This window comes from Ceratotherium simum, chromosome 14 (assembly GCF_057802395.1).
Source record: "Ceratotherium simum simum isolate JZ-2026a chromosome 14, ASM5780239v1, whole genome shotgun sequence".
NCBI classification, from domain to species: Eukaryota; Metazoa; Chordata; class Mammalia; order Perissodactyla; family Rhinocerotidae; genus Ceratotherium; species Ceratotherium simum.
The window spans coordinates 16709832-16729291 of NC_141913.1; the positions used below are offsets into that span (position 1 = coordinate 16709832).

General features: G+C 38.8%; 1 protein-coding gene across 6 annotated transcripts in view; it reads right to left on the reverse strand.

The window, feature by feature from the left end:
- The window catches only part of ZNF521 (zinc finger protein 521), a 276035-nt gene that overhangs the window by 16304 nt on the left and 240271 nt on the right, over nt 1-19460 (reverse strand). For all 6 annotated transcript variants that reach the window (XM_087439087.1, XM_014780260.2, XM_014780259.2 and 3 more), the window contains 2 exons: nt 12401-12532; nt 9885-10000 (listed from right to left, as the gene is read on the reverse strand). In XM_087439087.1, coding sequence (XP_087295213.1) covers nt 9885-10000; nt 12401-12532 — 248 coding nt within the window. The remainder of the gene's footprint in view (nt 1-9884; nt 10001-12400; nt 12533-19460) is intronic.

Genomic DNA, 19460 nt, shown 5'->3' on the forward strand with positions numbered 1-19460 from the left:
GAGGAGCAGTTTCATCTTTTGCTGTAACACAGAGTCCTCCTGTCCTTCCCCCTCTGGGCTCCCAGCAGTGCAGGGGTGGAGAGTGGAAGTGGGGAGGGTAGGAACACAGAGGGAACAGGACAAGGAGGGGACAAACCTCTGCCAGCTCTGGGCTGCAGTGAGTTTGGCCATCTCTGAGGCTCATTGCACTTCAGAAGGTGGCTTGCACCACACAAATCACCACAGTTATTTTAAGTGGCGTTCTGTAAAGCCCAGGGTTTGATCCTTTTGAGCTGAGGCTTGGGCAGCCCCCCGAGGCAATTAGCTCTGGTCCTCAGAGTGGGCGGCATCACATCACAGATGGGGCAGTGTGTGGGGACTGGCTTGGCACTCACACCACTGGCTGGGCCAAGCCGCTGGACAGAGCGGGCAACCATTTCTCAGATTTGACTCTGGACTCTGAACTCAGGTTCAGAAGAGGATTAACCTGAATCGTAATGTACACCTTGTGTTGCATCCCTGGCCTCCCACCACGCTCAGACCATGGGTGCCTCTTACTAATTGGCGATTGGCAGCGCATCCTCGGCTCCCAGAGTCTGCGACTGGTTTAAGGCAATTCCAGCTTCCCTGTCCATTTTCTAATCGACGTTTTCTGAATGAGACATTAAACAACACTGTAATGTGTTCCTTCCAGCTCTTCCCCGAGTTAAATGACAATCCCGTTTTGGAGAGCCACCTTTACAAAGCAGTAGTAGCCCGACAATATTAATACCAAGAGATCTCAGGAAAGAGTGAGTGGGGGGGGGGGGAGAGAGAGAGAGAGAGGAAGCTTGCAAGGGAAGGCACAGATGGTGGGCAGGGACGCAGGGTGCTCTCAGCAGGCTTCAGTGGCGATGCATTAACTCCACAGAGGGATGAGGGCTTCCCACCAGTACTGTCATGAATTATAACTGAGTATGGGAGTGAGGTCTTAGTGCCTGGCTCACAGCAAATAGACTGTTCTATTTTCCTGCACAATCACCTTTCACCCTTATAAACTCAAAGCACAGCAAAGCACACTGCTGATATTTAATGGTATCACAGTAGCCTTTTATGTGTCTAGAAGGCACACACCATCTTAGCAGATGTGCCCAGTGGTGTAAGTCAGATAATTATAAAATTAAGTTTTGGCAATGTGAAAAAGGAAGCCTTTTACGGGCGATTCGGGTTTCCAGTGAGAGATGGTCTTCTGCCAGCTGAGGAGCCACATCAAAGCAAGAGGGGACCACAAAAGAAAGACACCAGCCTCCCAGACACACTGGGAACAAGGGAAAAGCCTCCCTTTTGCAAACTTTCTCCTCCTCTTACTGGAAAGCACTTTCTGCCCAGTTAGTTCCCCCACGCACTCATTCAATGAAGTTATCAATGAAGGAAGCCTGTTATTTTAGGCAGTTTAAAATTTCTCCACTTTTAAAGGACTCTCGTTTACCCTGCCTTTCACTCTCGTTTAAAGTCTCAGAGTTGCTGTTCTAAATGACAGCACCGCGAGCACTGCTTTTAAGCACTATTCATCTCACTCGCCACATCTCAGGCTTTTACAGAACACTGCTCTCTCTCCAATAAGGGAACTTACTCCTTCATAGCTGCAGGGCAGAGCCTGTTACGAGCTGTAGATTCGCTGCAAATATAACAATAAAGGATACAAATGTGAATTCCTCTTAAAATACACGCGTGGCTCTGAAGCTGCCTTGCCTTAGCAAACTCGATCAAGAGCAGCCTATCAATCTTTCTCCAAATGCACAGCAACAGCTCATTTCACGCGGCTGTCCAAGGGATCGCCACATCGATGGATCAGAAGATGCTGGACTGAATTCTTTGCTCATTTCAGGGGATTTATAGTTGAAGTCCATGATTACCATCTCTCTCACTCTGTCACCACAGTTGGATATGGAAGTGGTGTTTTCCAATAAAAGATAAAAGTTTGTAAACACAAAGGGTCTATTCTTGGCATTTTGTCTCTGCTAATGTGAGGAAACTGATCCATGTGTGGCACAAACATCTAAAATAGAAACACATGTAGGAATTCAACGTGCCTCTCTGGAGTGCAGAATGTTCTAGAAATTTGGATTTCCAGCTCTCTCCAAAGGATCTGATTGCAAAGGTGCTGAGACAGAGCTCTGTCTTTACGGGACAATCACGCCTGCAGTGTCTCCTTCCTAATGGAGGCAGATCTTCTGGTGCTGTGGCAGCAGGCTGTCTTGGCGACAGAGAAGACAGCAGGGCCAGCAAAGCCCAGCCAAAGCAGAATGTGGCAGAGGTGATGAACATTTCCAGGGGGTGGAGAGGGAGGAGGCTGCAGAACTGGCCACAGTGCTCTTCAGTACACCCTAGCTGGATGCTCCATAAAGTCGCACTGATGGCAGTTCGGAGATGGCCATCTGTTGTCAACTCTGGGCCAGACAAAAAATAATGTAATGGCAGATCGCTAACAACAGGGCTGTTGGAGGAGGGAATGAGTCCTAGAATGAGGAGGTGGTGCTCCATCTTTTAATAGCGAAAACCAGCCATCGATATGAACATCAAGAAATTAATGGATGGAGAATTTTTAAAAACTGAGCTGGGGTGCTGTAGAAACGATTCAAATGTAAATCAAGTGGTTTTAGTTTACTGCAATTTCCTTTGCTGCCCTTACTTCAGTCATATTAACCACTTGATTCTTGAAAATTTGACTATCAGGACACATGGTGAAGCAGTGAGGGCCAAATTTTGAAAAAGGTGAGCCCAGGTTGTGCCTCCAAGCATGCCCACACAGATTAGGCATTTATTGGTACAAAACGGATAATTGAAAATGCATTTACTCATTTAGTCCAAATGAGCTCTTTGTGACAATCATGCTTATCTATCTTTCTGTAGGCTTGCTTAATTTCTAGATGCAGTTTTATGAAAAAGCCAAATAAAGCTACCTCATCTTTAGATGCATTAAATGCTATAAAATTTTAAACTCTCCTCTTGGCTCAAGCAAAACCCTAGTTTTGTGCTACTGCATAGATGATAAGAAGAGAGAGGGGAGGAGGAAGAGAGAGAATGAATGAATAACAGTCAAACTGAGGTTAGCCATGTCTTATTTCTTTGTCCTATATGATTAACTTTCTGCCTTCAATGGTAAGGCCAATCAATCCTGATTGAATTATCCAATATTAACAGCTGAAAGTGATCAAAAGTAATGGTGAAAACATAGCACCAATCAATAAATCAATGCAAATGATTCGGTTCCTGGAGATCCGATCAAATAAAAGAGATAGATCAATTTAACCACTGAGCAAATTAAGTGGAAGTTGCTGCAGCACCAATTTACTTCAAAGCCCCGCAGGCCCACAAAGCAGAGAAATGAGGCAGTGTAGAAACGGACCAGTTCCAGAACCACATGCTCACTTGACACAATTTATACTCCTGCAAACCTGAGTCTATTCGATGTGTTTAGGGCTGCAATTTTAGCCCTAAGAACAGGATATACACAGAGGTCCAGTGGGTCTAATGAAATGGAGAGCTAAGGTACAAGGCACAGACCACCTAGGAAGAGGCAGAAAATACGCCCCCTACACTGTCCTCCAAAATGATCAATATGGAACTGAGCTATGCAAGCCCAGACATGGGGATGGGCAAATCTTTCCAATCTGGGGGTCCCAAAGGAGGACCACACGATGAGAGGCAAGGCAGGACAGGGTTTTGAGTCTTATAGTTGGGAGTGGGGATAATGAAAGAAATTTCAAGCTCTGTTAGAAATAAAAACAAAACAATTAAAAAATGTAGAAAAGTTGGAAATAGATAAGTAGGGGGGCAAAATAGCTTTAAAGGCACTTCTTCTAGATGTGCTGTGAGTAGCAACACACACTTTTCCATTGCTCCTGTTTGCAAAAGAGGACTTCAGCCTGACTTGGAGAAAAATATGAAAACAAACTAAAATAACCCTTTCCCCGCACCACACCCAGATCCTATCTTGTCTTTTATGGAGGGGCAAGATAAAACTTTTTGTTTTGGCCACCCGTCCTTAATTTGGGGGAGGGAGGAGAAGGGTCAGGTTGTTTCGAAATACATTTCTGAAAGCAAATACAAATATTTAGTTTTATAATTATATGCCAAAAGGAAAAAAGAAAAAAAAAAAAGAGAAGCCCAAGTCTCTTTAATTGCTTGAAAAAGATGAATGTTTAAAAATAAGAATTTTTACCTAAAAACCAATTAACATGAAACTATGTCAAGGTATGATTAATTGGGAAATTATTCCAGTGAACTAGAACAGAGAACTAAAGAAAATTCTGACATGTGTGGAACAGAGATTTTATTTCCAGGTAATGATGAATCTTGATTTTGTTTTCTCGGGTCAGCATTAGGGAGCAGGGAGAGGGCCAGGCAACCGTGTTCTCTCAGGGCCTGTTCCCTTCCACACTCTGCCCTGAGCACTCTGTATCAGCTACTCCCCTGCACTCTCACCAGGACCCTGGGAGTTAGGCATGATGCTGTGTCATCTCCTGCATGCCCATTTTACAGATGATGAAACTGAAGCTCGGAGCCAACAGCTTACAAGTGGCAGTAACCAAAATCAAACTCGGGTGATTCTTCTCTGCCACTCATGCCCTTTCCCTTATACTAAGCTGCCTGTAGAGAATTCAAAGCAAAGTAAAACAAATGAAAAAACCCACAAAAACTATTTCTTTAAAACCATTAATCATTTGAGATTTTATGGATGGCTAACTCTCCCACATCCACAGATACTGGAACCATATCCATCCTTTGAAACCAGCTTGAATGCCTCCCACATGATGGCTTTCTTGATTCTCCCAGCCAGAAGATAAACATCTTCTCTTGGGATACTTACAACAGCTGATTACATATTACCTCATATCATAGTTAATCATATGCATATCTTATCTTTTCTAGTAGGCTGTAAATACAATGTATTTCTAATTATTTTTGATATGTCATAGAGTGCTTGGGACCATGGTGAATTTAAAATGATGAAATTATATTTTTATAAATATTTTAAATTAATAAATGTATTTTCTTACTTAATAACGGCACTAGGATGATAGTACTATATAGTATAGCACTTGTGATTTTGACTATTAACAAGGACTCTTAAATGTCTCATCACATATTATTTAATAATTTGAGACATAAATTTGTATTACATTTATTAAAAGGCTAGTTTACGAAAGTAGCTAAGTTAGCGAGTGACCCAGGGAGCCGCTCTCAGCCACATTTCAACGATGTATTGTCTTTTTTTTTTGTGAGGAAGCTCGGCCCTGAGCTAACATCCGCCAATCCTCCTCTTTTTTTTGCTGAGGGAGACTCGCCCTGGGCTAACATCCGTGCCCATCTTCCTCCACTTGATATGGGACGCCTGCCACAGCATGGCTTGCCAAACGGTGCATCGGTGAGCGCCCGGGATCCGAACCGGTGAACCCCGGGCCGCTGCAGCGGAGTGCGCGCACCCAACCACTTGCACCACCGGGCCGGCCCCTGATGTATTGTTGTCTTATACGTCCCAGCCCATATATAGTAATTCATTTTTCTTTCAGAAATAGGACCATAAAACTTGAGCATTAGTTAAGCTGTAAAAAATGTGCATCAAAATCAGGTGATTTAGTGGGAAAGGGATTTGAGAAGAAAATCAAACAGCTGTAGAGACAATTACATATTTAAACTTGTGATATCTGAAAATCTTGTTGTATCCCTTAGAATGTCAAATGATTATTGTATTTTGAATGTGGAAAACACTGCATTCATGAATTAATGAAGGGAAGGGCTAAGTATCAAAATAATCTTTGATTCAAAAGGAATTGAAATACCAGAATCTCAGAGCCTAGAGTTCATCTAGGCCAATTCCCTCTCCTACTGCTAGAATTCTCTCTATGTCCATTAAATTCAAAACATGTTGCCTGGTGGAACTTTCTATGAGGACACATTGGAAGAGGATGATTTAATCACTGCCATTGAATTGCAGCTTTTCTAGAGGCACCAATTAAACAATAATTACTGTATTGAAAGAAAGTGGCCTATTCAACAGGATTTTTACAAACACACCACTTGCTCACACCTGTACAAACCACTATGGATACAAATATGCATTGTAGGATATTATTCTTGGACCACACCATCCCTCTCTCAAAGCAGCTTCCTTAAATTCTGCAGAAAAAGTTTTGAGGTCTATTAGGAAAACATGTGAAACATTCAACTTATTCATTTGCTTTTAAAATAACAAAATGTTCATTGAGTTGAAATAATGCACTCCTATTCCAAAGCACATCTTCCCTAGCATGCTAGGTGGCCTTTGAAGTATATTAGAATTCCTTGCAAAAATGGGGGAAAAACTCTATCAAAAGAAAAAGACTACATCCTGCTAAGAATTATACATTATATATCTCTGGACTGGCATTTAGAACTTTTGGTCAGAAAGATTTACGGGTCATGTGAAGAACGCCACTTCCACACTGGCAAAAGCTGTGTCCTAGATTGAGTGTTCCATAAAAAAAGAAGTTTTTAATTCTAAAAGGAATTGTGGCCTGTGATGTCCAAAGGCTGATTGGTCAGAGTCTTTTATTTTTTGAAGATGGACAGTGTATAATGGGGAATTATTTGAATTCTGAATGGCTTTGCAGGCAACAATGAAAATAACACACCTGCGTGTGTGTGTGTGTGTGTTGGGTATATAATTTTATACCCAACAAAGCACTTCTCTCCACAAAAAGATACTTTTGTGTTTTTTAACTGGGTATAAACAGTGAAAGAGATGTAAATTACTTTTACGGTCATGAAATCATTTATGCACCATTAAAAGATACACCATAGTTATGTTACCAGGCAATTTTAGAATGCTCATCCTAAACATACCCTATTATTCTCTCTCTGATATAAGAGCCAAATAAACTATATGCTTTCAAAGCTCCAACAGGATTTTAGTTCTTGGGCTTTAGTTCTGTAATGTCTTGTGAAAAGTCCTTCTTTCTGAACTTTAGTGGCATAAAATAGTAGATGAGTTCCAGTGGTATGTCGTGTCAATTTTACAATGTGAAATTATTTTACATACCAAGGCATGAACTACAGTGGGCTGATAAAATGGCTTCATTTTTCTACTCTGTTATTATTTTGGTTACCGATCTTATTTTTATTGCCATCTTAATTTCAGTCGATTTTCCCTCTCATTCTAGAAATTAACAAAATTGTATCATGGTTTGGATACTTATCTTGCCCACTTTCTATATAGGAAATAAAAGAAATCAATATTTTAAAACTACATTAATTCCATCCTCTAAGCACAGGTGTAAAGATAATTTGGGCAATGAAAGCAAATGCACGGGACTGTGAACCCCTAAGGTTAAAATATAAAAATCAAAACACTCTCAAAACTAGAAAAAGTAATGTTAACCCTGATCCATTTTTCTTAATGTCTTGAAACTAAAAGCCACTGTTATTACCAGAGATTTTAGAAAATAGACCTACATAGTTATTCCAATGACTGTGGATATTAGCTTTGTAATAATCATCACATAGTAACTATAAATACCATTCTCATCAAAGGAATGATGCACATTAGTAAGCCTGAGTATTCATATCAAGACCAAATATGTATGATTCTGAGTGATGAGATTGAAAAATGATGCTCACAGCTTTGGATTATAAAATAAGTCTTATTTTGGCCCAGATCACAACTAGAATGAACGAGTCAGAAATATTTTGAGAGCTGTTTGACCTCACAAGATCTTAAAGACTCAGAAAGAGTTGTATGTTTTGTACTATATCTTCTATACCAACAGTTCTCAAAGTGTGGCTCGGGGACCACTGGAGGTCTCCTAGATCCTTTCAGGGGGTCTGTTAGGTCAAGACTATTTTCATAATAACCTTATGACCTTATTTGCCCTTGACACTGTCATTATCTCCTGAGTGTACAGTGGTTTTCTAGAGGCTACTTGACAAGTGATGGTATTATCTTTCTGACAGCTAGTAGTATTCGTGATTGCATATTCTGTGTTTAAAACATTTCTCAATTTTGATTTCTAATATGGAAATAACAATAGATAATAACCCTCATAAATCAAAGCGCTTTGTGGTCCTCAGTCATTTTTAAGTGTAAAGGCATCCCGAGGTCAAAGAGTTCGAGAACCACTGGTCTATACAAATTCTAGAAAAGAGTGAATACTGCACGTTCCATGAAACCCTAAAATACACCATAAAAGAAACCTGGAGTCCTGAAGGATGTGTTTAATTGCTTAGTTTTGTCTGCTCTACAATAGGCCACAGGCTACCACTGCCACAGTGTCGGGTTCTTTTAAGGAAAGATATTGAAGTCTTACTACCAGGTTAGTTGCATTAGAATCTATTAATACAGCACAAAAGTGGAATTTTGTTACAAACTTTTTTTCAAGAACATAAACCCAAATGACTTATCCTTTGATACCTATTGCAATAAGAATATACCTTCAAACAGAAATTTAGGTTATTTTAATAATACATACTTTTAAACCATAGTCTAACTTGATCTATCTTCTATATCCAATTCACAAACAGATGTGACAGAGTAGAACTCTATTTAGAAGTGATAAAAAGTAAGATAATGACTTTAATTTTGGTCCACTGACACATTATGACAATTAAATAGGCTCAAAGATTTTTCATATATTTTTTATTTCACCCCCTTTATTTGCTATTTGTTCACTTATAGAACGATAACTGAGGGTAAACCGTAAATTCCTTATTTTGACACATAATTCACATAAATCTGTCTTCCCCAGAACCCAAGGAGGTACAAAGCTGTCCCAGGGTCCACAGCATGGGATGGGAGACTTAGGAGTGGGTGGGGTTCTGAGTCTCTGCTTCAATCAGATCAGCTCCTCTTCAAATTGTTTAAGGGATTCAATACAAAATAATAATAATAATTCCTCCCCGGACCCTCCATTTTAGACTAAATAATTTTACTATTAATAATAACGCTCATAATAAAAATATAATTTTGAGTTCGAGTCCATTCTCCTCCAAGGGCACCAACAAGATTTAACGAAAATATGTTACTCATATCATTTCATCAGAAAAATATGATATGTATTATACCCATTTGTCAGATGAAGTAATTAAAAAAACCCACAAGAGATCTTTTCCTTTTACAATAAGTAACATTTCTAGGACAGAATCCAGGTCTCTGATTCATATTTTTAACTATCAGTCTATTGTTAAGAATAATTAAACCAACCAAACATTTGTATTATATTTTATAGTTTATATCTTATATTCAGACCTGTTATTTCATTTTTACCTAACAACAACCCCGCAAGTGTTACATTTGTCTATCATTTCTCCATATCTGCAAAGTCACACACCTAGCTAGTGGGACACTCAAGGCTAAACCCAATGTCTTTGGGTGCCAAAATTTTCAACTATAAGGCTATTACTGAGTAAGAATTATTCTATTCCATTAAGCAGAAGAAACACATACTGGACAAGAGTACAGCTTCTTTCTTCTCTCCCCTTCTCCCTTCCAATTTTAAGCCCCTCAGGACAACAATAACCTGGATATCCATCCAGCTTGGAGCGCAGTGGGAACAGAACATGAATAAAACAGGATTTGGGACAATGGGCCATGACAAGCGAGGTGAGTGATCCCATAGTCCAATAAACCTGACCCCTAAGTCTATCACACTGGGTCAGAAGGTCCAATTATAGGTCTGTTCTAGTTCTTTTTATGATTGACAGCAGCCAGAGGCAAAATTACTTTGGTGCCTGTTAATCCAGCCTCTAATTTTCCCTTTGCCCCAATACACACAAAGCATCATGGTGGCCCAAGGTGAGTGATACTGTGAATCCAGATTTAAAAAGCCCTTGTTTCCCATAAGATGAGCAACTGAGTTCAATCCTCATCCTCCTCATGGGGACATTACCTGCAGCTCTGTTTGGAAGAAAAACTTCTGTGGACATTGTGTGCAGTCATAGATCTTGTCTTCTTGTCCATGGGCAGAGAAAATATGCTGCTGCAACTTGTTTGCTTGAACAAACACTGAAATGATAAAAGAATGGTGAACTTGGGGTTATTTTCTTTCTGAAATGCCCTCAGTCGATGACTCCCTGGGAACAGACCCAGACTGAGCAGACTGAATGGGACTCCTTCTGGGTGTGACCACTGCCAGGGACCTGGGGAGAGCTGAGTCACACTTGCGTATGGTTGGGTCTCTGACTTTTGTTGAGATGCACTTTACCGAGCACCTAATTCAACCCAAACAGCTCCAAAGTAAAGGTTTACGGAGGCCCAGCTCCCTATAAATCTTTTAAAAATAAAGCCGAAAATCGTCATATGCACAGCACTCTCTGAACAGAAATGACTCTTGTTTCTCAGCAACCCACAGGTTAAGAAATCACAGATGCCAACACCCTGTTTATTGTATTTGCCTAAAGTTATAGCTAGCAAACAGTTCTCTATTTAAATGTGTTAATGCTAAAAATTATATCCCACAGCTACTCTGGGGCGCTGTCTATAAATGTGAAACAGAACAGCAGGTAAATTCTCTTTGGATACTTTAAGATCAACTCAGCCTACACACCGAATGCAAGGGTTTCAATAATATAAACATGTTCAATTTTAATGACTACAAAACAAGGCCCTAAGACTGTGTAACAGTTTACCTAGGAGACATACTATTAATAATTAAATTGTATATGCCAGAGGCAGTGTTTGGGTTGGCAGAACTGACTTCTGATGGATGCCTGGTGCACTGTGACCTAAAAAAGTTTGTATCTACAATATTAATCTGTATAGGCAGGGAAAGGATTTATTAAAGATGTTGGCATTTGACTTTGACTCCAGTCTAATCATTAAAATTATTCTAATTGCCAGCCAACCTAAAATATTAGAATATTGTTCTTGTGAGTCATACATTTTAATCACATTTCTCATTACCTTAAAAAACTGCTCAGATTTCCTACCCCACCTAACATGCTTTATATTGGAAGGGTTTGTTTTGTTTTTTTTTAATTGTTATTTCTAAAATTACTTCAAGATACACTAAAACAATTCAGGTCTGTCAGCACAGAAAACGCAGGCTGTTCATGATTAATGCATTTTGTCTCTTCCCTACATCAACAAAAAGAAATGGGATTTTTATACAGATTTACAACTAATCTCCATATAACTCAGCACATTTTACGAGGCTTCTGGCCACAACACAAAAGAACTATTTTATTAGGGGGCTTAATCATGAGGAGACCTACGACCCAGTCCTCCTTATGAAGACTTATTACGAGCTTTCATAAAGAACTCAGACTCCCGACTCACTATATCTTAGGATAAATACTACATTATGGTAAAAACATAACACTATGTATTTTTAAATACATATTTGGAAGAATAAAACAATAGCTCCAAAAGACGCAGTGGCCGATGGAATTATTGAACCAAGGAGTGTCACAGGCAAATGAAGGCAGAGCCATCAACACACTCAGGTCCTACTTGTGCCAACTGTGCCATGAACACGGCCCCTCTCTTTTTATTTTATTACAGGACAGAAATCTATAGGCTGAATGCAGTGAAAGTTAATAATCAATGCTTGGAATTTTGCTCTGCAAACAAAGGAGTCAATTTTGAGAGAAGGATATATTTTTATTTTGTTTCACTTTTTCTGACAAATGAGAAGGAAACATAGCCTTGAGAGCCTTGACCACTAAATCTAAGACACATGCAAAATGATCACAAAGGATTTTCCAAAAGAACTTTGCCATTGTTGGGGGAGTACCAGAAATGTGTGTGATTGTATTTCAACCCCTATGGGCTTCAAATTATAGTTTCTGATTTACATTTTTTTCTCTGCTGAAAACTATAACACTATAACATCTACTAAGTTTCTTCGTAAAAGTATAAATTTATATCAACTTCTATTTTTAAAACTGAATTTCACAGGAAATAAATGCCTCATCTAATCCGTTCTCTAGTTCAAAGAATTTCAGGAGGGTTTTAATAATGTCTTTTTATTTCTTATGGGGAATGTTATAAAATTCTTCATGTTGAAATAACAGACATGAGCTGACAACATGGCTGCACTTTTGGTCCCAAGTCTTGTGACGAAAAAGCAGCTCTGGGCAGGCCGTCTTTGCCTTGTGATCTTTGAACACTAAGAGGAGAAAATTGAGCAAAGCATGGATGTCGTTTTCCAAATGGAAAAAGTGCAAACTTCTGAAAGAACTTGAAATGCCTTTTGTTCATCCTGACAGTTAACCTTCCTGCCCATTTGAGCTCTTAAGTAGGCTGCAATCAATAATGCTAATGAGCAGAAACCAAACGTCTTCGCCCCAAATTGAACTGAAGTCATATCTGTAAAAGGCCATAGCAGTGGGAAGTAGGCTTTGGTAGGAAAGACACGATGTGGACATGAAATTCTCCAGAATTTTCCTGAAGTAATCTTCCTACCTGTAAAGCAGACAGGACACTTGAAGGTGCCTCCCATCCCTTCGAAGCTGTGCTCTATCAGGTGGCATTGGAGTTTGGCAGGGGAGTCGAAGGTCTGGCTGCAGAGTTTGCATTCGTGGTTCAGTCCTTCATCTGTTAAGGAACATACATGGACAGAAAAGTTGAAACCTATCATATCTTTAATAGACTAGGGAGTTAACTATAATTTCATACATTAAATTATTTCTATCACCTAATATAAATATGTAATAGTATATATGGTTTACGATTATTTCACACTATTTATGACTGCCTATCAATTTAAAACAATTCTGAAATTTAAAATCCAAACATAATCAGAAGTCAGATTTTATCTTAGGGTAATGCATTTTATAAGCTTTTCAAGTATAATTGGTATATCAATAATGAGGCATCTCCTTTTCTCTAATTATCATGATTTTATGGGCTTTGTATTTCCAAAGTCCTAAAATAAAGCACCCATGGACAAATGGACAGCTTCTTCCTTAGGCTTCTTCTCTGGTTTATCTAGAAGGTTCTAGAAGTTTCTATGCATAACCATACAGTTTTCAGTGGTATTCCCATTGTTACAGGCTTTCTTTTTCTACTTCTAAGATTTTCTGGCAATTTTGAAATATTATTAATGCTTATAGTACCTTATAAATACTCTTTTCTCTGCTTGGTACTCCCAGTTTCCCATGTCTTCTTAATTCATTGCTCCTTGGACTTTGTAAGACAGTTTCAATTTCACCCCCTGATCTAGACTCTGTCTTTCTCCAAAGGCACCTTTATGAGCTCCAGGCTCACTTTTGATTTTTCTTTGATATCTTAGGAACAAGATGGTAGAAAAATATTTTGATGCAATAACAATTGCTATAAAAATGAAGAGTGGATAGAAACAGTTTTATGTTGCCTTTTTCTTCATTAAAATGTTTATGAATTTTAAAATTTAAGGATTATCCTAACTCATTTCAATTTGCAATTATAAGAAATGAAGACCAGCAGCACGAGAACGAACAACCTAACACTTCTTTAGTGCTTACCGTGTTCAGACACTTGTTCTAAGTGCTTACAGATATGAATTCCTTTAATTTAACAATTATTACTATTATTTCCATTTATAGATGAGAAAAATGAGACCCAGAGAGTTTAAGTGACTTTGCTCTGAATCAAAGAGCAATACTTCGTAGAGTCAGAACTTAAACCCAGGCAGTCTGGCCTCAGGGTCCATGATCTTAGCAGATATGCTATGGCATCCACCAGCTATCCCCAAGACTACTTATTAGGATGAGTAAGGGCTAAGAGGCTGCAATTTAACCTGGCTTGTTATCAAGTTATACTTTTATCTTCTATTATTTGCAATGATTAAAAATGCTATTAAGGAATATCTGTGTTGGATATTCTAGGTCTAGAAAATGAAAGACATGTTCACACTGTGGGGCTAACGGGTCTATACTCCAAAATTCTTTCCTTTCATTCAACACAATATGCATGTGTAAGTCCTTCACCAGTTGATATTACTGGCAACACAAAGGCCCAATTACAAAGGGAATTATTATTAGCTAACTAGGAGTAAAATCACTCTATTTGTATTCCTAATCTTTCTTCTCACACAAGTATGAGTCTTTAGAAGCAGAGGATTGGAATTTGTAAAAAGAGAAGCAAAGCACTAATTAAGCCACCCAGTACTGTCTACATTTCACAAGAGATAAAAACCTACTCTGTATTTGGGTGGCACAGTAAATTCCTTGATTATAATTATGTAAGAAGGAGTTTAATTGTGCCTACTGACATGACAAGGGGTTATATAAAAAGCTTTAGGGATTATATAAGATCAAGGGTTTTTCATCTGTTCCTTTCTCTCTCTTTTTTTTCAATCCTAAAGTCACCAAAATTTTTCCAAATTTTAGATATTAAGAAATATAAGAAACACAATTTATTGTAGGGAATTGGGTAAGTTAATCATCAGAAATACTTGCCAAATTTAGATGTTTTCTATTTCCTCAATGCTGTATATCCTTATTTTGACAGTAAGAAGGTAACTAAGAGTTCTAATTTCATCCTTAAATTATGTGTTTTGCACAAGAACCAAGCTATGGCCTATGGGTGTGAGCAGGGATACACATTTGTTCCAGAATTCTTAAACTTGCAATATTTGTGAAGTAACATACGTAGGCCTGGTGGGTTTTCTTGGAGATAATAATTGACTGTTACTCATGAACATAAAGTGAATTATGTAAGTTAGGATGATCTTTAATGTGATATTATCATTCTTGACTCTGAGTATTTTGCTTGGAAAAATAATAGAAGGAAAAATAAATAAGATATATGTGTATGCGTACAAGGAAAATGTCCTCATTAATTTTTATTTATTTCTTATCCAAAGAACAGAAAAGTGCCTCATAAAATGTTAAATAATCCAAGTTTAGTCAAGTGATTTCACAAAAAGATGACACACACTCATAAAGTATTTACGCATTATTAGTGCAGACTTATTTTTCATGAATTCCACATTTTATTTGTGAAGGCACTAACTGACAACAATGACAATACAATAGCACCCAGCATTTTCAAGAACTCTTTACAGTTTAAAAGCATACTGTAATATAGAAAAAATATCTTTTATTTCTAAGTTACATACTGAGGTCTTTTCCAACAAATGACTTTTCCTCCGTATTTGAGAAGAATGGAAAATATATCAGAATTATTACACAGCAAATGGTAGACAAGCAAAAGCCAGTATGCTCCAAGCTAGACTTGAACACACCCACACATTCCTCTTGCCTGCTAACTTCCCTACTCCTTCTCCCGATGCTCATACTTGCTTATTACCACAGGGTCAGTTGGATAATGAACGAGAGAAATGGGGGACCCACAACATTTGTACCACTGGTTAACAGAATTCATTTTGTATTATTTTAATTGAAGAATGGGGGACAGATTGTAATGGAAAACTAATAAAGCTTATTTATAATAAGAATTTTAAAAGTTTATCCTTATTCAGAGTCTCTGTTTAACTCAGCTCTCACACATACTATATTTACACTGCGTGGCTAAGAGTAGCCTCTTAATTTTCAAAGAATTTCTAAAACCCTTAGTATTGGAGGATCTGGCCGAGTTAAGCCCTGTTTCCTTTCAAAACTGAGCTTCTCTCCTTTCTTCTTCCTATCTGGTGTAAGGCAGAACAGTAAGAATAACTCTGGTTTTAATTTAAGATCGATGTTCATGAGGTGGTGCTATCAATACCTTCCATTTCACATGAACTTAAGCTGTAGACTCAGGATTTTTGCCCATGAAGCCACAACTTACATCTTGCCTTGTTTTCTCCCTTCTTCCTTAAAGGTGCCAGAAACTTAAAAAATTCAATGAAAGTAACCATTTCTGCTCTCTGGAAAAGTAGCAGCTGACAGTTAACTGGATAATACAGTCTGACTCATTTATTAAAAAGAGATTCTGAGTCAATTGATTTAATAACCATTACAATATTCCATTAACGATATAATAGGCTAGTGCAGCCCTATTTTTTATTAAGAGTTATAGATGGGATCTATGGATGAAACTTCTAGATTTTTCTTCCTCTTTTTACTTATCTATATTCTCCAGTTTTTCTACAATGAGCGTGATGTGCCTTTGGAGGTTACTTTGAGAATTAGCAAATAAAAAACACTATCCTTCCCATATCCTATTAATAAAGATTGATTACAGCACTGAAATTTTGATAGCCAAAAAGTTAGACAGGAAATGAGCAATATTATGGAGTATAGAAAAACTCCAGTTCTGAACTCAGACTGAAAAGTATTCTAGCCAAATACATGTGAAAGCAGAAATTAGCACAAGAAAAACAAGAAAGAAACATCAGAGTGCAAATTTGTCAACTGAATGAGAAGAAATGGAGCTTTCCGTATAAGCCTCTATCTTTCCAGAACAAACAGAAAACCCCTCTCTGTTGTAAACTGGGGGGCGCGGGGCGGGAGCATGCATGTGGCCAACACTGTGGATCCAATGTCAGCTGAGGCAGGAGTGAAGCTCTCACCACTGAGAATATGTTGGAGGCCAGCAACTTCCTGTCCCGGTCAACCACTTTAAAGCATGACCAAAGATGGTTTGGGCATAATTGAGAAATAATTTCTCATGTATATAACTTCCAGCTAAAATGATTATTTCCATTTGTTAATCTTCATTTAAGTGTGAACATAAATGTAAACAGGAATCAAGTCTACATAGAAGCGACTGATGCTAATGTAAATATTTACTCCAATTTTAAATGTTTCAAAGGAAAGAGTCTGAATATCTAATTGCAATACAACCTCATTGTCTTAGTAGAGAACACGACAATCATTTACAATATTTTGTGCTATAAGAACAAAATCTGTTTGTCTACGGCCAGTTCAAAGGGGAATGATAATTTCTCTCTCTCCAATTTATAAAACCTGGTCCAACACAACTATTAATCAGCCAGTTTTATAACAGAAAAAACAACAGCTACCATTTGGATGCTCAAGCACAACTCCAGTTATAAAGCTCCAACATGGCAATTGTTAGCTGAACACAAGACACTGACATTTCAATATAAGCTTTAAACAAGAGAAACCCTTTAAGCAGCCTCCAGACTGTGCGTCCCATGTTTATACTCCTTTTCCTTCAATAAAAACAAAAATCTAGAGCAGCTACAAGCAAATGTTCAGGGGTTGACTTACATGCAGCTGTTACCCCAGGAATCACTGGGGGCCCCCTTATATCGTCTGATCAACACTGCAGCCATTACTGAGGACCAATTTGTAACGGTTTATAAGTAGAACTCCTTCTCTCATTTACCCTCGAGACTGGCCAGAAGGGTCCTCCAGCCTCTTCCACTGCATAAATCTATAGGCTAAAGTCCAAAGATATAAACCCTTCCTGGTGCATCATCATGTGGCAGGGGCCATACTTAAAAGCTCTGATCTGAGTGGAAGTAAACTCTGCCCTCGGAATCCAAACAGAGGAATCAAATGCCCTGCAGTTGTAATTTTTCCAGTTTGAATGTGTGTACCACTATATCCCTATATATATTTTTAAATCCAAGAAAACTATGCCCTAAAACAATTCCCAACCCCCAACCCTTTACTTGGCTTCTTCTCTTCCCTGAGTTAATTTCCAAGCACACATTTATAAGCTAGGGGTCTGAGGAGTCACAAAGAAAAGCCATACATAACAAAACTTACCCCTCGGCTACGTTGGCTCACCCTAGAAACCAGGAGTAGAAAAATAGGCAGACTGTGCTGTAATTTGCCAGGCACACAGCCATCACATCTTTCCGGGTCCATAGCACTCGGGTCACTATAATTTGTTGTATTATATACTGCACATATATCACAACTGTAACATAAACACACTGAGGTGCTAATTTGGCAACGGAGAGTATTACTTAGGCCTCAAAGTCTGCCAGTAGATTAGTCATTCAGCCCCCAAAGTAAGGAAGAATTTGAGACTCCTGAATATTGTGTGAACCTTTTTTTCACCCTAGTTAAAAAGTTCTGCCCTATTCTTTTGAACAATTCAGCACGAAAATGAATGTTTCCTGAAGATTGACACTAGCACCTTCTTGGATTTTTCTCGCTGAAAATATGGGAACGTCTGCCACTGTCAATATTTCTGTGCCACCCGAGAGAGGAGCATGAGATACAAGAATAAGACTTACAATAAGAGAGAAAGGGTGTTGGGAATCCTAAGAGTAAATGAGCACCAGACTCCTCGACTTGGACTATCCATGCACAAAGTGCTAACCCTTCGGTATCTCAAGAAAAGCAAAATGACATATATCCCATGTATGTACATCCCATGTATCCCATGCTTCTCAGTCAGAATCTTATTTCAAGGAGACCTACAAGGTGCAAGTCTGCATTTAACTCAGTTACAACCTGTTTTTGGCCCATGGTCTAAAAGCTACGATGCTTTTGGACTTTATAAGCAAAGCCACTGATATTGACACTGTTATTTCCTGTCTTGAACTTCTCATTATCAGCAGGGTTGGAGCAGGAAATGATTCAACTGGGGTAGGCTGCATGGTACCCAGCAGATTTTAAAGAGCCCAGGGGCTGCCTAGAGCCCCATAAACATCAGCAGCTTGGAAACTAGCAGGAGGTCCAGGTGGGTCGGGATGGGAGAGTTAGGCAGTGGGATTTTAGATGCTCTGAGATGCAATATCGTCCAATTCCTTGGCTGTTATTATCGGTTGTGGGTAGTAGTTATTAGAATATTCTCATGTCAGAGAAAACATTGGAATGTTGTTCAAACAATAAACAATAAAACAAACAACCCACTAAAAAAGGTGGCTTCCTTCCACCTGTGGAAACTCAGCAACAATATTTTGGCACAAGTGGAGAATTAGGGATTAGTATGTGGACTAATGATATCTTGCAAACCTGACGGGTATGTTGGCACCTCCAGGTCTTCATCCTTTTCTTCTCAACTTTCCTAACCTACACATGGGCCCCAGAGTTGATGCCTCAGAGAAAACATACAGTGCCCAGCCAACAGGTTTAAAGGTAAAAATTTGGCTTTCAAATGTTTTTATTTAAAAAACCAAACATCAGGGCCAGCCCCGTGGCTTAGCGGTTAAGTGCGTGTGCTCCGCTACTGGCGGCCCGGGTTCGGATCCCGGGTGTGCACAGCTTCTCCGGCCATGCTGAGGCCACGTCCGACAGACAGCAACTAGAAGGATGTGCAACTACGATATGCAACTATCTACTGGGGCTTTGGGGAAAAAAGGAGGATTGGCACTAGATGTTAGCTCAGAGCCCGTCTTCCTCAGCAAAAAGAGGAGAATTAGCATGGATGTTAGCTCAGGGCTGATCTTCCTCACAAAAAAAAAAAAACAACAAATATCAGTTTTGGGTAAGGCACTGATAAAATCACTTTGAACTCCCCTCATCCTACTCCCCAAGAACAAACATTCTTAACCAAGAAAAGAAGAAAGTAGTGCATATTTCTTAGTAAAAATATTGTTAGCTCTGAAAAAGGCAAGGGTATGGATTGAGGATTGAGACCAAGTAAGTCTGAAATACATCTTCAAGGTCTATACAGA